Source organism: Lepisma saccharinum, chromosome 11 (genome assembly GCF_977018435.1).
Source record: "Lepisma saccharinum chromosome 11, izLepSacc3.1, whole genome shotgun sequence".
Lineage (NCBI taxonomy): Eukaryota > Metazoa > Arthropoda > Insecta > Zygentoma > Lepismatidae > Lepisma > Lepisma saccharinum.
This window is the reverse complement of record NC_139239.1, coordinates 38,768,837-38,788,902: the sequence shown is the minus strand read 5'-3', so window position 1 is coordinate 38,788,902 and position 20,066 is coordinate 38,768,837. Positions and strand designations below refer to the sequence as shown.

Sequence of the window (20,066 nt, the reverse complement as noted above, 5' to 3'; positions counted from 1 at the left end):
ACACGATAAAAGAGGATAAAGATAATCACAGCATGAAATGGAATCCACAGAATATGGTGCAGGAATGTGACTTTACAATTCAAAGATTCAAACTGGATTCAATGGATAATGAAGGCAGCAGCCTTCATAATATAATCCTTTATTGTGTATACACAACTCAGTAGAGTTCAAGCAAATAGCAATGTAAGAGATGAATGGAGCAAAACTCAGATAATAAGCCGGGAAGGAGACGGGATAGGTACAGTATAGTTAGGTTAGGTTCAAAGTTAGATTTTTCAAGGCAAGTAGCAAGGTATAAACAGTTCACGTAAATAGTGTAAAAGAATTAAAGTATAAAGAGAAGCAATCGATGACGAAATCCAACTTAAAGTGTCAGCATATTTGCGTGATAAAAGTAGTAAAATAAACTTTATAATAATATAGTTTAGGAAGTTGAGAGAAAAGCTTAAATTAATTTAATTCAGCTGGATATTTAAAATCCATTTTTCGTAAACTTGCTAAAGTAATGTTTGGCTAAAGGACAGCAAAGCTTGTTATGAAAACTTGCGGTCATTTCTAGTATCGACAATATTCACGAGCAAAATATTCAGGGAGGAAACGGCAGAATTCAATTATTTATTGAACATTTCACATTTTTCCTAAAGTTTTTATATTTATTAGATTTGTTCGGATGGGCGAAGTAACTTTTGGGACCTTCGCCCACTCCTATCCCGGCATCGTCGCCTTGTAATCAAGGGGTCCCGGGTTCGGATCCCACTTTAAATTATAGATCAAATCCCGATTACCATATCTGTACATAAAGGGGACTTCAAAAAACTGAAAAAAAAGAACCTCTGCTACATAATCTATCCACGTTTAATCTTCATCGCCGCGATGTACCTACAGATGGGGAAAATGCGACGGAAAGTATTATGAAAACAACAGAAGAATGTGTGTTCGAGGTTCGAAATTCCGGCCTAGACATGGGTGTTCTGGAGTGTCCCTTCATCACTCATCTTCATCGTCGCGATTAGCCAAAAAAGGCAGAAAAACAACGCTAAATAACAAGAATCTAATCAAATCTAATCAAAGAATTTGTGTATCTGACTTTCTGGCGACGTTCGTTAATGTGATATAAATGGAAATTGAAAAGGCTACGAGCAACAAACTATCTTGGCTTCCATCTTTCACCCTCTCCCCTCCCTCTCCCTCTTGCTAAGCGATTGTTACCGTGTTGTTGAAAGTTGCTACCGAACTGAACAGTAGCTGCAGAGGGGACTGGAAACGAGGGGGAACGCCGCATGGCTGGAGTATCTGGAGCAGTCGCGCTCGCTTCTAAGGCCGGCTCCGATTGGCTGCCCGAGCTATGACATCACGCCCTCATCAAAGATTTTTCCCGCCCCGCTCCTTAATAAACCATGAGTAGACCAATCGACGGAATAATAGGAATTCTGCAGCGAGCAAACAGCGTGTTTGAAAAGAGCTAATCTTGAGGGTAACTTTGTGGTGTTTTCAGAGGGGCTCGTGCAGCGAGGCAGAGGGTGGGGGCTGTCAGCGGACCCCCCGATAGGGTCGAGAACCTGTTTGTTAGTGTTAGTGGTCTCGGCGGCTCAGACATGGAAGTAGAGTCCCGCTCGACGGCAGATAGCGACACGGAGCTGACATTTCCGGAACAAGCTTCGTTGATGCAGCCGTTGAAACCTTCTCTCGGGCCGCGGCACACGATTGATGCGATTCTGGGACTGAACAGGGCCAGGGAATCTTCAGTGCAGGCGGCGTCCACCGGTAGCGACCCCTACAGTCCGGCGGGAAGCCTCAAAAAGGATTCCGTGGATTCCAGCGGTAAGTCCACTCAATCTTTTCATATTTCTTGACGCGCGACAACCGCAGTAATCCGACAAATTGACAATTACGTAGTCATGTAATCAAGGGATCCGTACCCGACAGAGCCACAACTTAGCTTGGTTCAGATCGCACGGAAAACTGTTTTCAAACCATAAAATTCAAGTAAATGGAACAATAAACAGCGACAAAAGCTTCCCCTGTGAGAGTACCAAATTTCCCACCTCCTGAACCCTACGCACAATACTTGATTCAGCCTCGAAAAAGTCCATAAACATGAGCAATGACAATAACTGAGAGCTGCTATATCTTTCAATCAAAAGTGGGCGGTGTAGATCCCATGTAAAACTTTAAAATGACCTTTATGCACAAACGTGGACTAAAAATCAAATTATAAAATAATATTAATGGCTTGTGAATAAGATTCCGTGATGTAGTCCTAATATAATTTACTGTGAAACCAAGTTTTCCGATTTAGAACCTTCTGTAAGGCGTGTGTGTTTATTTACGTTCCTATTATTCGTATTTGTCGTTCTTATTAACCCGAACGGAGGGGGCAGAAGTAATGTGAAGTTCGAATACTGATCCATGTTTAGTTCGAATACTGATCCATGATCCATCAGTTCATTCGGTTTAACAGTTAGAAGGAGATACAAGAATATGCGCAATTATTTATTCGTTTAGTGTCAGTTTTACAGGACACATCCATACCTTTATGTTATGCTAAAATTGTAAATATCATCACTGCTTTCTCTATGTCGGTTTGTTATATTTTAACCATCGAGTCGATGATTCTAAAACTATTGTATTTAATAATATATTTATGAATGTGCATTGAAAATTGATGTTGTGTGTTCAAAATCTTCATCAATTAATTATATTTCATTACAAATAAAACACCATTTTAAAATTCAGAGGCATGTACGGATTGAACACAAAGTAACAGATTCCCACATTTGCTTTTTTATCACAAGATTCTATGGTGAATCCATAGTGAAGAGGAAGATGAGAAAGAGAAAATACAAACAACAATGCTTTAGTGTGATTTAGACTCAACAGTACTGATTTTCCAGAGCAGTACGTAAATGCTGATTTCCTAGTTTCAACTCTCATGATAAATAAAAATTATCGCCAAATTATGCGTAATCATAATGAGTATTAATTGAGTAACAGTTCTAAAAATGAGGTGTTCCACTTTGTGCACAGATGATAATCGGGAAGAACACTTGTGTAATACTACAACCGGGAATACGTATACAAATGTTTTTAATGCAATGCATTTGCCCCACCTTAAAAATCCTAAAACTTGGACTTTTTTTTTAATTAAACGGTTAAAATTGTGCGTGTAATATTGGAGATGTGTTGGAAAATTTTATGACACAAATTGTACCTTATGTTGTCCGAGAATGAAGGGCATTATTGCCAATGAAAAAATGTTATGTTTCTTTTGCGCTATCTAAGTATTTACGAATACGGGAATGCGAACTCTTCGTTAATTCACATCCCGAGTAATCCATTAACCATTCATTCAAGCTTTTTCGGCACGTTACGATAACTCACTATTTTCTTCGCATTTGTTGTTTTCATGTATTTGAAATCTCTGCTCACTAATTTAAATTATGATGTTTAATGTAGACTAAAGTCTATCAAATTTATAAAATATTCATCATCAACAATTAATAATAATATTGCTAAAAATTAGCCAGAAATTAACAAACAATAAAAACAAAAGAAATATTTATTTACATATTTAATATAAATTACTATGAAATATACCTGAAAAATGAAACGTACAAAAATAATATAAATAATTAAAAATAACATAGATCTAATTGTGAAATTTTCGATATGCTGACTTTTTTGCCAAAATTGCATATCAACTTCTAAAGCATTAAGAATTCTGAAGTGTATGTCAATTTCACCGGAATTTTATTCTTATTCTCTCTGAAATATTCAAGCAATGCGAAGTCACAAGAAAATTCATGCATTTTTGATCTTACGTGAAATACATGTTAGAAACATGGTATGTGATTGTAGGGCATATCACAGTTTCAATCCTGTACGGTTTTATTCGTATACTTTTTGCAATCATTTGTTTGGCCTAAGACAATTACTCATTCAGTCATGAAAATAACCTGCGACAATTTGAATGACAGATTTATGAAAGTTGCCAAGTTAAAATGAAATACAAGGGAAAGTATCTTCTTATTTTAACGGAATATCATAAGGTGCTCCTGCTACCTTCGTTCTTACAAAAGTGTTCCAGGTTCGATTCCTTGCTGTACATGTTCTCCTTGGTGATTATCACGTTATCAACTTCGTCCAGTTAATCGTCATGTTCGAGATTTGTCTAAAATGACAGAAAAAAATAAGGATAAGAAAAATACAAATCACCATAGGATGACAACATTTCCAGTAATGTTGAAATATTCTCTTAAAATTCTATAGCTAGTATGTAATTGGATTTATCAATTTACATGGAACACTGTAAACCAAGAATGTTCCAGTTCTTTCATACATTTTATTTATTATTGTTAGTAGTAATAATTGATGATTAATTTAATCCTTTGTTCGCATTACTTGCACGAGGAAATTTATTGTTAAAATATTGATTGATTTGGTTTATTTTTCTTCGCTTTTGTGCCACTTTTGGCTAATTGCGAAGATGAGAGATGATATGATGAACTTGATGAAACACAAATATCCATGCCCAGGTCGGGATTCTAACTCGAGACCTCTTGTGTCGTAGCGCACTGTGACACCACTCCACTACGAGGGCCCACAAAAATGTTAGTAAGAAAATTGACTTCCAATACAAGAAACAATTAGATTGAATATAACGGAATTGGAAAAGAAACCTTCCTAAAAAATACACAAGAAATCTTCCTAAATAATACACAAGTTACATTGAATATTTTGAGAACTATATCTGTCTAGAATGTCTCAAGTATGAAAACTGTAATATATGTTGCGTTGGCATTGTAAAGACATGGGCAGAATTTTAGTACTTTTATTAGAGAGGAGGTAAAAATGTTTTACAATTTATTTCTGGATTACCATATAAGGAAATATACAGCAATTTCTTATCAATTAGTTTTAATCATTACATCATAAATTTGAAACAACGACAGTTGTTGTACTTGTCCTTCCAAATCAATCCACAGGAGGCAAGTCCTGTAGATTATCAGTGGCCTACAGTAAAGGCTTGTTTAACTACAAAAAGTAACAACAAAAAAGAGTGCTTATTCTTCAAATATATTTATTCTTCGATTTAAAACTAAATCCATATAAACAATGTTCCGAAGAGAAGAAAATAGCTGTATTCTGTTGCAATTTGTTTTAAGTTTACTTTGTGCTCAGATAGGCTAATTGGGACTGGACTTACAGTTGAATGTGGTATCAGAACCACTGTGGCAATGTGCCTGTGCCAGGATCGAACTTGTAGCTCGTTGATAACAAGGCAACAGCATTACCATTACAAATCGGGGAGGCTATGCAATATTTTGTATATCGACACTGCAAAACATGACACACAGACAGAGAGAGAGAGAGAGAGAGAGAGAGAGAGAGAGAGAGAGAGAGAGAGAGAGAGAGAGAGAGAGAGAGAGAGAGAGAGACGACAGAAGAAGAGAAAGTAGAAGAAAGGAAAAGGGTAAGTAGCATATATTTTGCCAGTACTAAAAACTTCAACTCAGGAATGGTTGTTGCAAGAATGAAAACTAGAAAATAGAAAGACGGTGAAAGATATTGGGAAAATTTAATAGAAACAGTTTTGGGAAAGGATAAGTGAAACAAATTTTGAGCACTAAAAGATAGAGAGAGAGAGAGAGAGAGAGAGAGAGAGAGAGAAGAATTATAAACATAGAACAGGAAAATTAATTACGATGAGTGAAAAATGTGAGAGAGAGATAATTTTCAATTAGCACAAAAACATGCTCCTTGTGTTATTTTGTGACATAATTACAGCATTTTAGACAAGAAAGTAATGACAGTTTATTTTTTCCTCGAGGGAAGTACGTATAATCATACCGAGAAGGTTTATGTGCTAAAAAAGATAATTCGCAAAAGAGGGAGCTGAATTTGTTCCACGATGAGCATGAGTGATGATGGGATAAAATTGATGAAGGAACACTCAGATTTAAAAAGCAGAGCTTACATTTAGAACTCTTGAAATTAGCACTGGCAGAAATCGGTTTCTAAATGTATCTTGGCAATCTTATCTATTTATGGGGTTACTAAAGTTTATCGTGTTTCTGTAAGTTATTTGTGCCATTGTTTACTGGCTTTGTAATCATTGTCATCCAATTTGATTATACCTGAATTCCCTTTACAAGTTAGTAGTATGTGTAGAAAATATAAAATTTAAATTTTTTACAATTTTGAAGTAAATTGTATTAATTCGATTAATCTGAAAAAAGTGAAAACTCTTCTAATGAGACACATTCCTCGTCTGGTCTCTTTTAGAAGCGAAGTTTTGTGTCTACATTCTTTCAAATTTTCATGCTGGTAATTTTAGTCCAGAAAGTTACATCTAAATAAGCAAATTATAAAGACGGCACTGCAACATTCCAATATTAAAAAAAATGAGTATTCTGATAGCAATATAAATCATTTTCCGCCTATAACATCAATTTTTTTTGTCAATTTACATTAGTACAAAAATTATTAACCGATAGACATAATTTTCTTCTCAAATCAACAAAGAACCTAAATATAAATGGGGCATTTCATTGTCACGGGTAGGACACCCAGACTACATTTTTGGCATTAAAGTAACTATTCTACCTATAGTTAAGCAACATTTTTCTAACAGTTTCTGTGCAATGAAATATAAAACCTTAAGATACTCCGAGATTTATAGCTATAAGTGAACAATTTTGTTTCACGGATGGGCAGATAAAACACTACCTTAATATACGAAATTATTTAGTTTCTCTAATTTTCAAATTATGAAATATAAATTATTTAAGACGATGAGATAAAGTAATTGACCTTTTAATATTCTAGTGAAGTTGAAGGGGAAATATAAGAGTTAAAGGAGGAATTAATTGTCTTTTGGGTGGGGCACAATACTAAACAAAAGTAAATTAAAAAGTTAAAATAGACGAACAATATGTAAAATACCTTCTAACTTGCATTTTTATCCAAATAACAAGTCTAGATTTTTGACTCACAAGGTAGAATGAAGTTACAGCATTTAATTTAATTTTTTAAAAAAATGAGATTCAGGGGCGCTTTGACATGGAATGCCCCAAATATATATATAAAGGTATAAAATATGTTTTTATTAAGATAACAACCTCATTTATATTGGTTAAAGTGTTTGAAAATATTAAATTACTGGTCATACTTTCCGTCTGTAAAAGTGAGACTTTATCCTGATACGGCATTTAAGTTTGATCAACATTATATTCCCCCTACATCGCTAAAATATGCCATCAATGACATGACCTTAATTAAAATATGAATTTCAGAAAAGCTACAAGTGTCAATGTCGACGCAATGTGATAAGTTTTCTACTTGATTTCCTCTTCTTTCCCCTCCTGTCTCTAATATTTCCTTCTCCTTTGGGATGAAACTTTAGATACTACCACGGAGAATCCAAAAATGTAATACATTTCACATGCAAGAACACTATACCCTTGTTAGTTTACTGGATTCGACTGTTTTCTCTCATTTAACATTCTTTCATTTTTTTACAATATAAAGTACATAACGAGTTTTACGATTAAATATGTTTTCATAGTTTAAGTGAATTTTATAGGCACAAATTGCAGAAATACTTGAGAACATTGTTTTGAATTTTGAGCATTCTGTGTTCTTTTGTCTTTTCCTTTGACTATCTGTTAAGGTTGAAGTATTCTGCAAATAACTGAGGCGTCAGGATCAAAGTAGAGTGTAAGGCATTCAGCACAAATAAAGACAACACACTATTTATAAATACTAAAACAATAGTAACAACCTGCACAAGAATTAAAATATACATATTAAATTTACTATACCTGTAGCATGTTTGTAAAAGCAAAATTATAATATAAGCGAGAGAGGGAGGAAGATATAGATTAGATTAGATACATAGAGATTAGAGAGAGAGAGAGAGAGAGAATTTATATTTGCAGTTTTCTCGTCGATTATAGCCTATTTAATCATCTGTGTTTCAAACACTTCCATTTCTAAGTGATACCTATTTGTGTTAGTTACAACACAACTTTCATCGTTACATAATTCCGGTTTATTACACAGTTCATTACATAGTGTACCACAACAGCTACTTACAATGGAAAGACAATGTTGACCAGTTTTGATGGATTTTTTCTGGAATATACAGCATCGTAGTTTGAAAAATAAGCCACGTCTTTGCCACCACAATACTGGAATCTTAGCAGTCATCTTACTGGAACATCATTGTGCAGAAATAATCTGCATTAGCCTCCATAGTTTGAATTACTTAAACGCCAATCACATTACAATACATCAAACGTCCTGTTGACAGTCGGTGCAAAAAGTAATTTCAGTTCAACAACAGAAAAATACGACTCATATTTGCAGTTTCAATCATTGTTATAAGGTCACAAGATGATATATCATTACATAATATACGCTGTGGTATGTTAGCAGTATTGTTTGTGTCTTCTACCTGTAAAAGTGTGATTCACAAATACTTTTTATGCCAATAATTTAAAAACCCAATTTTACATTAGCATCAGGGCCACGTAACTACTATTTTTGAAGATTAAAAATCGCATTCATCACTGCCAGAAAAGAGGAACAAGTTTTCCAAAGTTTGCGAGAAAAAAATGCATGTAAATCTCTGTATTTCCAGTAAGTTCTAATCTGACAACAATGTGCATCGAACAAATCATTAATATGTTAAGCGTATAATGACTATATCACAAGCCATAAATAAATATAATGTATTCCATACAATGTTTATTCGTTTTAATTACGATTTCTACGATAAGATTTTAACAATCGTTGGTACAGAGTGAACGAATTAAGTAATACGATGTGTTCTATACAGTGTACATTAGTACACATATTTTTCACTCTGTACACAAGTTTTTTCATCTTCATTAATAAGAGTGAATAATATATTGCCGAAAGTGTTGAAATTTTAACTTTAAACGCAATTCAATCACGTAGGTTGACTTGTCTCCTTTTGCAAATAAAGAAACATATTGTCAGAGTACTAATTGGGGCGAGTGTACTCAAATATGTTCTGTAATACTAAAAATAATTTGCATTTTCGTGATAAGGCTTTGACAGTAACATCTTTATATTGTTACAGCTTTTTGTTTCCTTCAATTTTTACTTCATCTAGTTGTTTTATTCACCTCATTTTTATGGTACCTTACATATTGAGAATTAAAGTAAACTAAAAGTGATCAATACATTGAGTTTCATAGTAATTGATAGGGTAAATATGATTGTGCACGAGCACAGTGTGGTATAAATGTTAATGTACATGTACTAACAATTTAAAACGGAAAGATTTGGGGATAATTAGTAATGTGCTCAAGTCACACCCTCAAGATTTTTCACAACGATTGAGAGAAAAATGTTAATTTCATCTGTAATTTTGACCTTGCCTAGTTCTTTTACTATCGTATAGTTTCTTAACTGAATTGCCAAAATTACTGTTGTGATATGGTGCTGGCTTCTTTTAGAGGATTGGATAGTTGATTTTATGGCGGTGCCGTCTGAATGCCAATATATTCTTGTGGATTCCAACAACAGATCTTGAGTTCGCTCAAGAAAATATACTCAAAATCAAAGATTTTTTTTTGTGCCAGGTCTATTTTACGAGGCTAGTCGATTTCATATTAGTGGGATCTCAATCACTACGCAATATAACTATACAGGAAATCGTACCCGGACCCCTTCGTTTATCCGAGATGAATTTAAGTTATGCACTGAACATACGCTGTATTTAACACACACTGTATTTAAATTTATGTTAATATTGTTATATTTAATCTGGTAGTATGAGATAAATGGATCTATACGACAGTGAATAAACAAGTTTATAGCAACGTTTCACACACATTGATATTGTTACAGCACAAATATGTGATCATGTGTGTCATCAAGTTACAGTAAATTCTGTGCTGCTCCCATAATATTTAGTGAAACAACATAAAGTTTGTCAACATAAAATCGTCCTGATACATTTTCTAGCACAATATTTGAGTTCAGTGCTTGAATCAAGCACGACAGTCCTAGAAATCATAAATAGAGTAAATATTACAACATAAAAATTTTACACAATGGCAATGGCTTTCATGAAGAAAAAGAAGACACAATACGGTGGAATTTGAGCTCTGTTCCACGTTTTATATATGGAACCAGAGGTGGAGAAAACGAATGTACAGTCACGAACACTTCTGGGTTGAAACATTCCCATGACTCCTAGTTACAGATTGGATCCGCCGATGCTCAAATGCAATGTCAGATCGGTCATTCAACATATCTCAATGTTATGCGAGTGTCATATAAAAAAAACTCTTAGCTGCAGTTTATATGCATATCGTGGTCACAATATTGGTGCCATGTTTCTATTTTGACCCCTGTCAATCCTATAATACGCACCACATTACAATTTTTTTTTAATAAAACAAATTAAAATGGAAATGCAGTAAAAGAGTACCATTCTCGACCACCACTCCCATTCTGTGTGTTATATTTTAAAAGTGTTATTGCACAATCATAGCAGAATATTCTTTTTTAAATTACTGTGAATTTAAGTCCATACTCCGAAAATATATTCGAGACAGAGTTGTAGAAGAAAATTGTAGAGCACGGTATATCATACATAACTTATTTGTTTCTCGTCCGCCATCTTTAAACGGATCGTCTAACTTTGCTCAAATGCATAGGTGTTTCCTTCTTCCTTTGTTTCCACAACCTTCAATGTATTTAGTTGCAGAAGCAATTTTATACAAATTACTCCAAATTCTTGTCAACTTTCGTGATCACAAAATTGATGACTTGTTAATTTCTACCTCTCCCCTAAATCACGTACTAAATTTCCAAGATTTTGTTGCCGATTTGTAGCCCAAGTTATGACGCAACATTCCTGAGAATTCCGTTACATGTGCTAACGAATGTAAAATGTAACGTACACAGAGTTCTAAAAGTGTCAAAAATGGCTACAATATATATATCATTGCTGAGACCATTTTGAACGGCATGTACAGTCACGGACGCTTCTGTGTTATAACGATTTCATGAGGAGTCATTGAATGTTTCAACCCAGAAGTGTCCGTGACTGTACATTCGTTTTCTCCACCTCGAGTTCCATATATAAAACGTGGCACAGAGCTCAAATTCCACCATATCGTGTCTTTCCTTTTCATGACTACATTGAAAGCCATTGTGTAATATTTTTTGTTGTAATATTTACTTCTATTTATGGTTTCTAGGACTGTCAAGCTTGCACTTCAAGCATTGAACTCAAATGCTTATGGCTTAATTTTAGTTTTCTATCCTCACATTTAAGTAGACTTGACTAATATTAATATTTCAAGCTCTGGATCAACGATAGAACATATTCTGAAGTAATGAAGTTAGTTTCCTTCTTAGTTTTGAACATTGAACCTAAGTAAAAAGTACAAAAAGAAGAACGTATAGCCTGAAACCCATTGCATTTTAGTAGAACTCTAGGGCCTTTTGGAAAAAGCACTTAACACAAACTGCGATTTTCTATTGCTTTCATTTGTCACACTGAATAAATTAAAGTAAATATTTTAAGCATAATTTGATATTGGGCATGTGTAAACATTCTGAACAGTGATGATCCAACATGTATATTATGTCTGTAGTGCTTGCTATTAAAATAATAAACATAGTTATATAACTGCCCGCCTTAAAATTAGCATTTTTTTGACTTACGTGCTTTTCCCCGAAGAGCCTAGAACTATATCCAGGAAGCAAACAAATTCCTATTCCCGCATTTTACATATCTGTCATATTGGATGATGGAAACAAATTAGTGAATACGAAATATATCCCTTTGTCACATCTTAGAGATGGTAAGCTATTGATTTCCTCAATTTAGCGTACTTGTTACAAGCAATTTCATATGCATTTCTAAGTATTGTGTTATGACGTTACTTAATCAATTGAATTACATTCCCATTTCTTCCTTTCATCGCTAATTACACCATGAAATTGTTTATAGAGCATTTTCATTTTCCCCTTTTCATGATAGCTTGGCATCAAAAGACTTTCAGGGTGATGCGAAGGGTTTTATCAGGCATCGCGAACATATAATGCCATACAATTTCCTACGAACAGTTCTCGTCTCACTGCTTATTAATGCTGTTATTCACAGGTGATAAAGATCCATAGATGTCTTCGTACTTTGCTTGTAATTCGTCCCTAAGAACGTGCCAGGAGCATATGAATTAATGAAAGATCGATATTTCCCAATTAATATGTAATGAATGTGGATGGAATTATTGTTCATTTTATGGACGCATTATATGGGCTTTTGTTAAGATAAGCAGCCTGTAATCAGTGCAACAGAATAGGCATTACATGATGTTTGTCAGCCACAAATGTGCTCTGGGCCGTCGGTAATTGACCCATTCATTCTCGGAGATGTTGTTTGGAGATACCGCCAAACGATAAAAGCAATTCTGGAGAAGCCTAATAATGCAAATTGAAGAGCATTAATCGACTGCTTTGAGATATTTGGTAGTCAACATGTACTAGTATATGAAGTGAAGGACTTATTCCGTTATTGAAGTCACGCTGCAATTTGCTAATGCTGTTTTTTAATATCTCAGGAACGAAAATTGAGAATTGTTGTTTCTAGTACTGAACAAATACATTGTATTACTTTACTTCCTTAATTTATAACATTTTGTTATCTAGTGTCCGTGTTTACGCAAAGCTTCAATCCAGTGTACAAACTTGTTTCTATACTTCAACTGGAATTTCTTCTCTGTGCCATAGAGTTGTTCCAATACATTCACGGAGTGACCCTTTCTCAAGACACCCGAATGTCAACCTCACGTCCACGTATACCCTGGACTGCCTTTGTCAGATTAACAAGACACTGGCGTATGGACCAATGGCCAGTATTATCTTCTATTGGACTTGTGTGCTGTACATTTGTGTTTGTGATTGTCCATTCATCTATTTCATCTTATCATCATTCATTCTCATCATAGCAATTAGCGAAAATTGGTGAGATGCGACGTAAAATAAATAAAATCAATCAATTAATCAAACCAATCGGTTAAAACCACTTTCCTTGTTTCCTTTTAAACAACTTACTATTTTTACTAAGGTTCTATAGATTAATATTCTTTCCTTCAGTGCATTTACTTTAATTGTATAAGTATTGATTGATTGCTGTGACAAACATCGTCCGCCTCTCCTTCAGTGTACTGCATTTGATTCACTGCATCAATAAAAGCTAAAATTGCTCTACAGTGTACATCGCGCTACGACACCAGGGGTTGAATCCTGGCTTGGGCATGGATGTTTGTGTCCATTCATCAATTTCATCATATCATCACTCATCCCCATCTTCGCAAATTAGCCAAAGTGGCACAAATAGCCAAAGTGGCACAAAAGGCGAAGTAGAATAAAGCAAATCAATCAATGCTCTACAGTGTGTCTATTTCTTATCACTTCTGGAAAATGGGAGGGTAAGTTATCGATCTTGAGGCCACAGTCCGATATGTTCTCAACCAAAGAAAATATTAAAGGTGTTAATTGAAACTCATTTCGTACGGACAATTGAAATTTCGTTGTGGAGTTTGTAGAGACACTGCTAATGCATGGAATTTTGTTATATCATTACGTCATTATACCTTTTTGTCAACATATTTAGAATATTTTAGAGCTACCAGCTAATACTACCAGGGAACAAGACATAGTAATGCTAAAATATTATTGTTGCTCTAGAAATATATCAAAACGGAACAAACTTTTCAAAATCTAACACAGCAAGGCAATTCTTATGTTCATGTTATTAAGTAGTACGCAATACATTGCAAATAATACGTACTTATTAAATGCAATTTGTGTATTATCTTATTATTTCGTACCATATTTGTGTGAACGTATCGAATGGTTGTATAGGACAGCTGAATAATCATAGTAGAAATTACATTCAGTACAATATCTGAGAAAAAATGTACATAAGATATGGAATTTAGATTTAGTATGTACATGATTTCCACGACCTAGTGGCATGTGAGAAAGTTTTAAAAGCAGCTTTAAAAAATTGTGAGTCAAATAGGAGGTTGAAGAACGTTTTTTTTTATATTAATTGAATATTTCTTGAAAGTTTTGGGCATCAAGGGAAAGTGGACACTTCTGTAATCTGAATTGTTTTAAGTTTAACCCCAAGCTTATCTTGCGTACTAAATATCTTTCTGACTCCTCAATACGGATGTTTTTATTGAATTTTAGGCTATGAGTGAATGTGATATCTGCGAGTTAAGTGCATGGAGTAATGGTTACAAATGTCTAGGAAACTGAATTGGATGTATGTTTCGAATTAAACTTTTTTCATAATTGTTCGAAAAAGTTGTACAAGTTCAGGCAATTCCAGTTAGCACTTTTGAGAAATAACTCGGCAACAGATACTTTCTAAGAGTAACTAAAGATAGTTAACAGGTTGTGTTTGTGTTTTAACATTTATTAGAAGATTTGCACACATCTTATAATGATAATAATAAGTAGGTCTATGTCGCACAAATACCATACATGAGGTTTGCTTCAAGGACAAACACACAAGAGTAAATGCTGCGCGAGCTGAATTTAGTTACGTAGCCGCGATATGCCTCATGGATACAACACATCACCTGCTTTAATGGTTGTAGATTTGTAACAAATTGGTAATGAGGATGATTTATATCACAATTAATCTTATCGGCATACCATCATAATCTTATGGGCATTTTACCAACAAAATACGTATAGTACCATTTTTATTAGTTACGAATAGGTCTATTTTTGTCAATTGTGACTCCCATTGTTGGACAGACGGACAGATCGATGGAGATAATAAATATCCTATTATAGCAGCACCTATGTATTAATTCAGTTCACGAAATGATACCTTTTGTATCAGTTTCCCAGCATTCAACAGATATCAAATGGTTCGATTGTTGACAAGAACAGACAAATCTGTTAACAATCTTGAAAATCTACTAGAAATAAGTTGATACTTTATCTATTTATCTACAAATACTATATGTATATACATATATATTGGTGCACTAAATTACATATTTATCAGGTTTTAGTGCTGAGATATCGATTGTTGACATTCAATTGTTTTACAATGAAAAACAGATCGAAATTACTTATTCCACGTTAGGTTAGTATTAGGTAGATTCTATCCACTGAATTTGATACTTTATCTTTAGTATTCTCTGAGAAATTGAAAATACTGAAGATATAAACATTGCATTTACTGGAGAAACTGTTTGGATTATTGACCAGAACCTCCATGGCGGAGTGGTTAGCACGTCGGGGGTCCTGGGTTCGAATCCCGTCCTGGGTATGGGTGTTCTTTGTTAATGTTCCTCCATCATATCATCACTCATCCTCATCTTCGCAAATTATCCAAAAGTGGTAGATAAGAGAAGTAAAATAAAGCAAATAAACCAATATAAGCATTAAAAGTGTATCGATAACTGACTCAATTGTTTCATCCCATGCTGATAGACAGACGTAAAAATGAAACTAATTTATGTCACGATCAGCTAAAATGTATGTAGAAATGTATGTACAAATGAACTCCCAGCAGTTACTATATCTTAGATCACAAAATTTTGATTTTCTAGATCTTGTAGGATCTGCGATATAGTTAGTTGTCACGAATCAACAGACGGACAGGATCGAAATTACTTGAGAACATGTAACAGATTACCTGTGCTAAGACTGAATACTTAAAAAAAATATATTTTTTTTCGATAGTTTTCTTCACTTCGTGGAAATGCTGCGACGGCAAGTTTCCTCTCTTTACATAATTCTTCCCCATTGTGATTGCAATGAGGATGATAAGTCGATAAAAAAAGCAATTGTTTATTACTGCACAAGCCAACTTGCTGTATTGTTCTGACAAGCGTCCCCTGCCCTCTAAAAAGTATGACTATAGTTATCACCACAATTGGTATAACAGAACACCTACAATCTGTCTCGGTAATACGATTAGCAACGCATAACGGCAGAGAAAGGGTGAAAGCAAGTGGGTGGAGCATGCGCGCTGCTGTAAACTGCTGGTAGCTGCATCCGCGTTTTCCCCTCCATGCACGCACTTCCCCCTCACGCGTTCGGTGATCAAGCCCTCTTGAGTCCCTACTTGTGCAGAGGACTTGATTTCATTCTCTTTCTCCAGGCATGCCCGGTACAGGGTGCTATAGAATGTTGAAGACACCAGTACTTGGTGCTGTTCCACATCAGTGGTGTGAGAAATCACCAAAAAGCTGCCCACTGAAAATAATGTTTTATTACACCAAGTGTGAATATTTGTAAGATCACAATTGCTGTAAATATGCAATACTTCGTGTACGAATAAACAGCAACTTAAGTCGATTTGTGGCGAGGCACTGCGATAGGTGCCCAGTATTTCAAAATACTGCTTCCACCCCATCAGACAGAGCTTTGTTGGAATGATGAGTTGTTTTGCGATACGCAGATTTCATTGGTCCAACCAGACCGTGACATGCTCAGTTGAATTAATGACTGTTTGCTAAGGTACTCGGCTAATACTAATTAATGGCATGTGACTGCAGGTTCGATTGCCTGATTGCGTGCACCCGTTGCCATGTGCGTCGATGCGTGTCTGTTATGGCGTGGTGTTCCTGTTGTCAGATACATAAGTGTTGCAGGTGGTCCGAGCAGGGGAGATTAGACGACTGAATTAAAAATGTTTGCGGGAAAGGCAGGGAGGGCTACGCCGCATAATGCTTCGTGACAAAATTTATTTACGCCTTTATGTTTCACATTTTGAGAAGTGTTACGCTCATTATCCTCTTAAGGGAGCGGAATTTAAAAGTATAATTCGCGGCGATAAACACGAAAACGGCTTCTTTTTTGCTCTCTGAATCGATGTGGGCTTTCAACTTAACATCCGTTTTTCTACGCGTCGACTAATGGAATTATTAACCACATGTTTAAGTGGGCAGGCCCAAAAGCACTTCGCAACAAGAACAAAAAAGGCTGTTTTTATTTGTTCAGTGAAGTTTTTCCATGAAAGATTACCAAGTTATAACTTAAAGAGTCCTTACGAAGGAAATGTATTACCTGTTACTTAGCCAGTAATATTACAATACATTTTAAATGTAACATTCGATTATGTGTATCCCCACTTGAGGTTAGTTGAAAGGTGATTATGTTACAACAATTTGGTATTGTGCAACCTTAACATCGCTTAACACGACAAGAAGTGTTTAGTTGTGACACAGAACTCTGTACACTTCCGTTTCACTCCGTGTAAAAATGCATTTAAAATATATTCCTTATCCCAGCGTCCAGTAGGATTGGATTTTGATGTGAACATACTAGTGTAGGAATGCTGCCAGAATGTGATTTAGGTTATTAGTGACGTTGAGGATGGCAATTAGATAAAATCACTGGCGTACGCAGGGTGGGGGGGGGGGTAATGAGGCTACGACCCCTCAAAAAATGTTGAAAAAAATAAAAATTTTCAAATGAAAGCAGTAAAGAACTCGGGGGATATCCAAAGCGTATAGTTTATGTAAAGCCCTTTTAAAACGAGTCCCGATTACTATTTTTGCCTTTGAAAATAAATCATGCGTGCGCTAGCGGATGAAATGACAGAAGAAACCCAATAAAAACCTAAACTTCAGGCGGGAATTGAACCTAACATCTTTAGTCTCGAGCTTGTACATAGAGAGGACACCAAACACAATTGCAGCGTTCCAATAGTGAGAATTAGTGACTACCCAGGTGCTGAGGACCAGATGATTTTGTTAAACCCGTACGATTGATAAAGTTTTTGTAACTCTGTACCCTTCCCCATCTGGCACTGTAGATATCTCTGATCCCTACTATTCCGGGGCGAACGACAATGGCTTTCTACAATCCCCGAACACTACATCAAATTAATAGTGGTCTCAGCCGCCCTAACAAGCCTGATCGCTGGAAACCCTACAAAAAGGATTACGCTCTCCGACAATCAGCTTACGCGGAAAGAATATGAAGGAGGATTTAAGTGTTCGGAGCAGTCCCCTGCCATTTCGCTGGCCTCCTGTCAATTAATCATGTCACTCAACTCCTCTGAATTACATGCTCGAATACGCAGGTTTATGAATAGACCGTCTCATCTAAAATAACGGATTGATTCGTGTTTGAATTGGTAAAACTTTAGCATCACGTTTTTCTTTCACTTCGTAGGATTGCGTAATTCCATGTCTTTGACAGTGAAAATGTGGTGATGGCGAGCATGACAGATGAAAAAGGAACACAAATTTTATCAGTAAATTAAACTAGAAGCGTGTGGTTTCTCATGATTATTAAATGTCAATCAAATTTAAATATTCAAAACTCCTGATGGTTTACCAAAACCTGGAATGGAACTCATTCTCCATGTACTCTGTGCAAGCTCTTGTACCTAATACCTATCAGCCACTGGCAAGAGACAATAAAGTTTACATAAACAATTTTGCTCTCCCAGAATGACCAATTATAGTTCCTTTCATTTAAAATTTGTAATGGTTTTAACTAAGCACTGGAAACGTAAATGTTGATGAATGTATATATTTAAGCCCAGTGGAATCAATGTTCTAACTAAAGCGAACAGTTCTTAGTTTCATATAAAGGATAATTACTTACAAACTAACAGGTCGTTAATATAATAGATTCAATACATAATTTTATTATTGGGGGATATAATGCTCTTTCATAAAATAACTGGTCGGGCATCAACCAAATCAGGTTAATAAAATAACGTCGCTAGGATAACTAAGAATAATATTGCAATTAACATATTTGAAATAATATAATAATAATGTAGTATTTTAGATTACTTCTCTCCGTAAATAAACAAAACTTCCTCCTTTCAAATTATCCATACTTTAAAATCTATAACCCTCCTTCCTTCTTCCATCCCACTCATTTAATATTTCCGTGTTTGTTTCCAAACTTTCATTTCTTTATCATACCTCATAACATCGGTGGTTCAGATTGGTGACAAATCACAAAAATCTCATGTTAACTCAAATTTATTATTTGATTATATTAACATACTAAATTATTCTGCTATCCAGTATATCCAAAAGCTTAATTATGCACTTGTTATCTTATCTATGGTGTATGAATGTTAAACCTGGTATCAACAATAGAAAAAAAAGTTTTTCAAAAGAAAGTGCTTGAAGAATATTTTGGGGTACTTCTATACAAGTTAATATTATGGTGTTAAAAATTTAATACAAGTGTGGACCTGCAACAAACAAATAAAGAAACACTATTCTGTCAGTTTTACATGAAAGTTAATCGTAAATAAACTCGCAATTGCATTCCAGATCCCAAGTATTGAAAGACCTGAACAAAGGAGGAACTCTTGTTTCCTTAATTTCAAAGAAGAAACTTAACTTCAAGCTATGTTGGCGAGGATCTTCTGGATTATTTGTTCATTAGAATATGTAATATATATATATTTGTACTAACCTATGTTGAGCAGTCGTGAATAATCGAAGATTTTCACATGAATTAACTGAAAAGTTCATGACGTACCGAGAATTTGAACTGAGACTCCACTGTTTAGCTCCACCCTTGTGGCAGTGGTGAGTGTTGACTCACGATTTTCCCACCAAAGGTTCAGGGCTAAGTCCCAGTATGTATTTGAGCGTTCCTGTGTGTGGGTGTCACGTTCTCATTTACATCTTCAACGTTGAGATTAACTTCGAGAGACATAAAAGTGACGTCAGATAACAAAACTATCAACAAAAATACATATCCTACAAAATAAATCCGTCGCGTTGCAACTTGCCACTCATTGGCTAGACCATGTTGTTACCTGACAACAGTAATTAATGTAACACATTAATCTTCAAGATTTGCAACGTTCGTTAACTCAGATTCATTCGTATCGTACGCATTCAGCTTTAGTGATTTTAATGTCATGGCCAGGACTTTTTGTTAAAGCAATATGGTTTCACAACAATTAATGGAGCTTCAGAAGATTTACAGAGGAAGCAGCGTTGCATGACGGGGCAGCAATGAAGGAACAAAACATGAAAAACGGCAATTAGTGG

General features: G+C 35.1%; 1 protein-coding gene across 1 annotated transcript in view; it reads left to right on the top strand.

Annotated features, from left to right (window-relative positions):
• The first annotated feature begins 1,509 nt into the window (after nucleotides 1–1,509).
• LOC145995210 (retinal homeobox protein Rx1-like) overlaps nucleotides 1,510–20,066 on the top strand; it is a 98,670-nt gene continuing 80,113 nt past the window's right edge. The window contains exon 1 of the mRNA XM_083131774.1: nucleotides 1,510–1,821. Within this exon, the coding sequence (XP_082987900.1) occupies nucleotides 1,596–1,821 (226 nt within the window). The 5' untranslated portion in view covers nucleotides 1,510–1,595. The remainder of the gene's footprint in view (nucleotides 1,822–20,066) is intronic.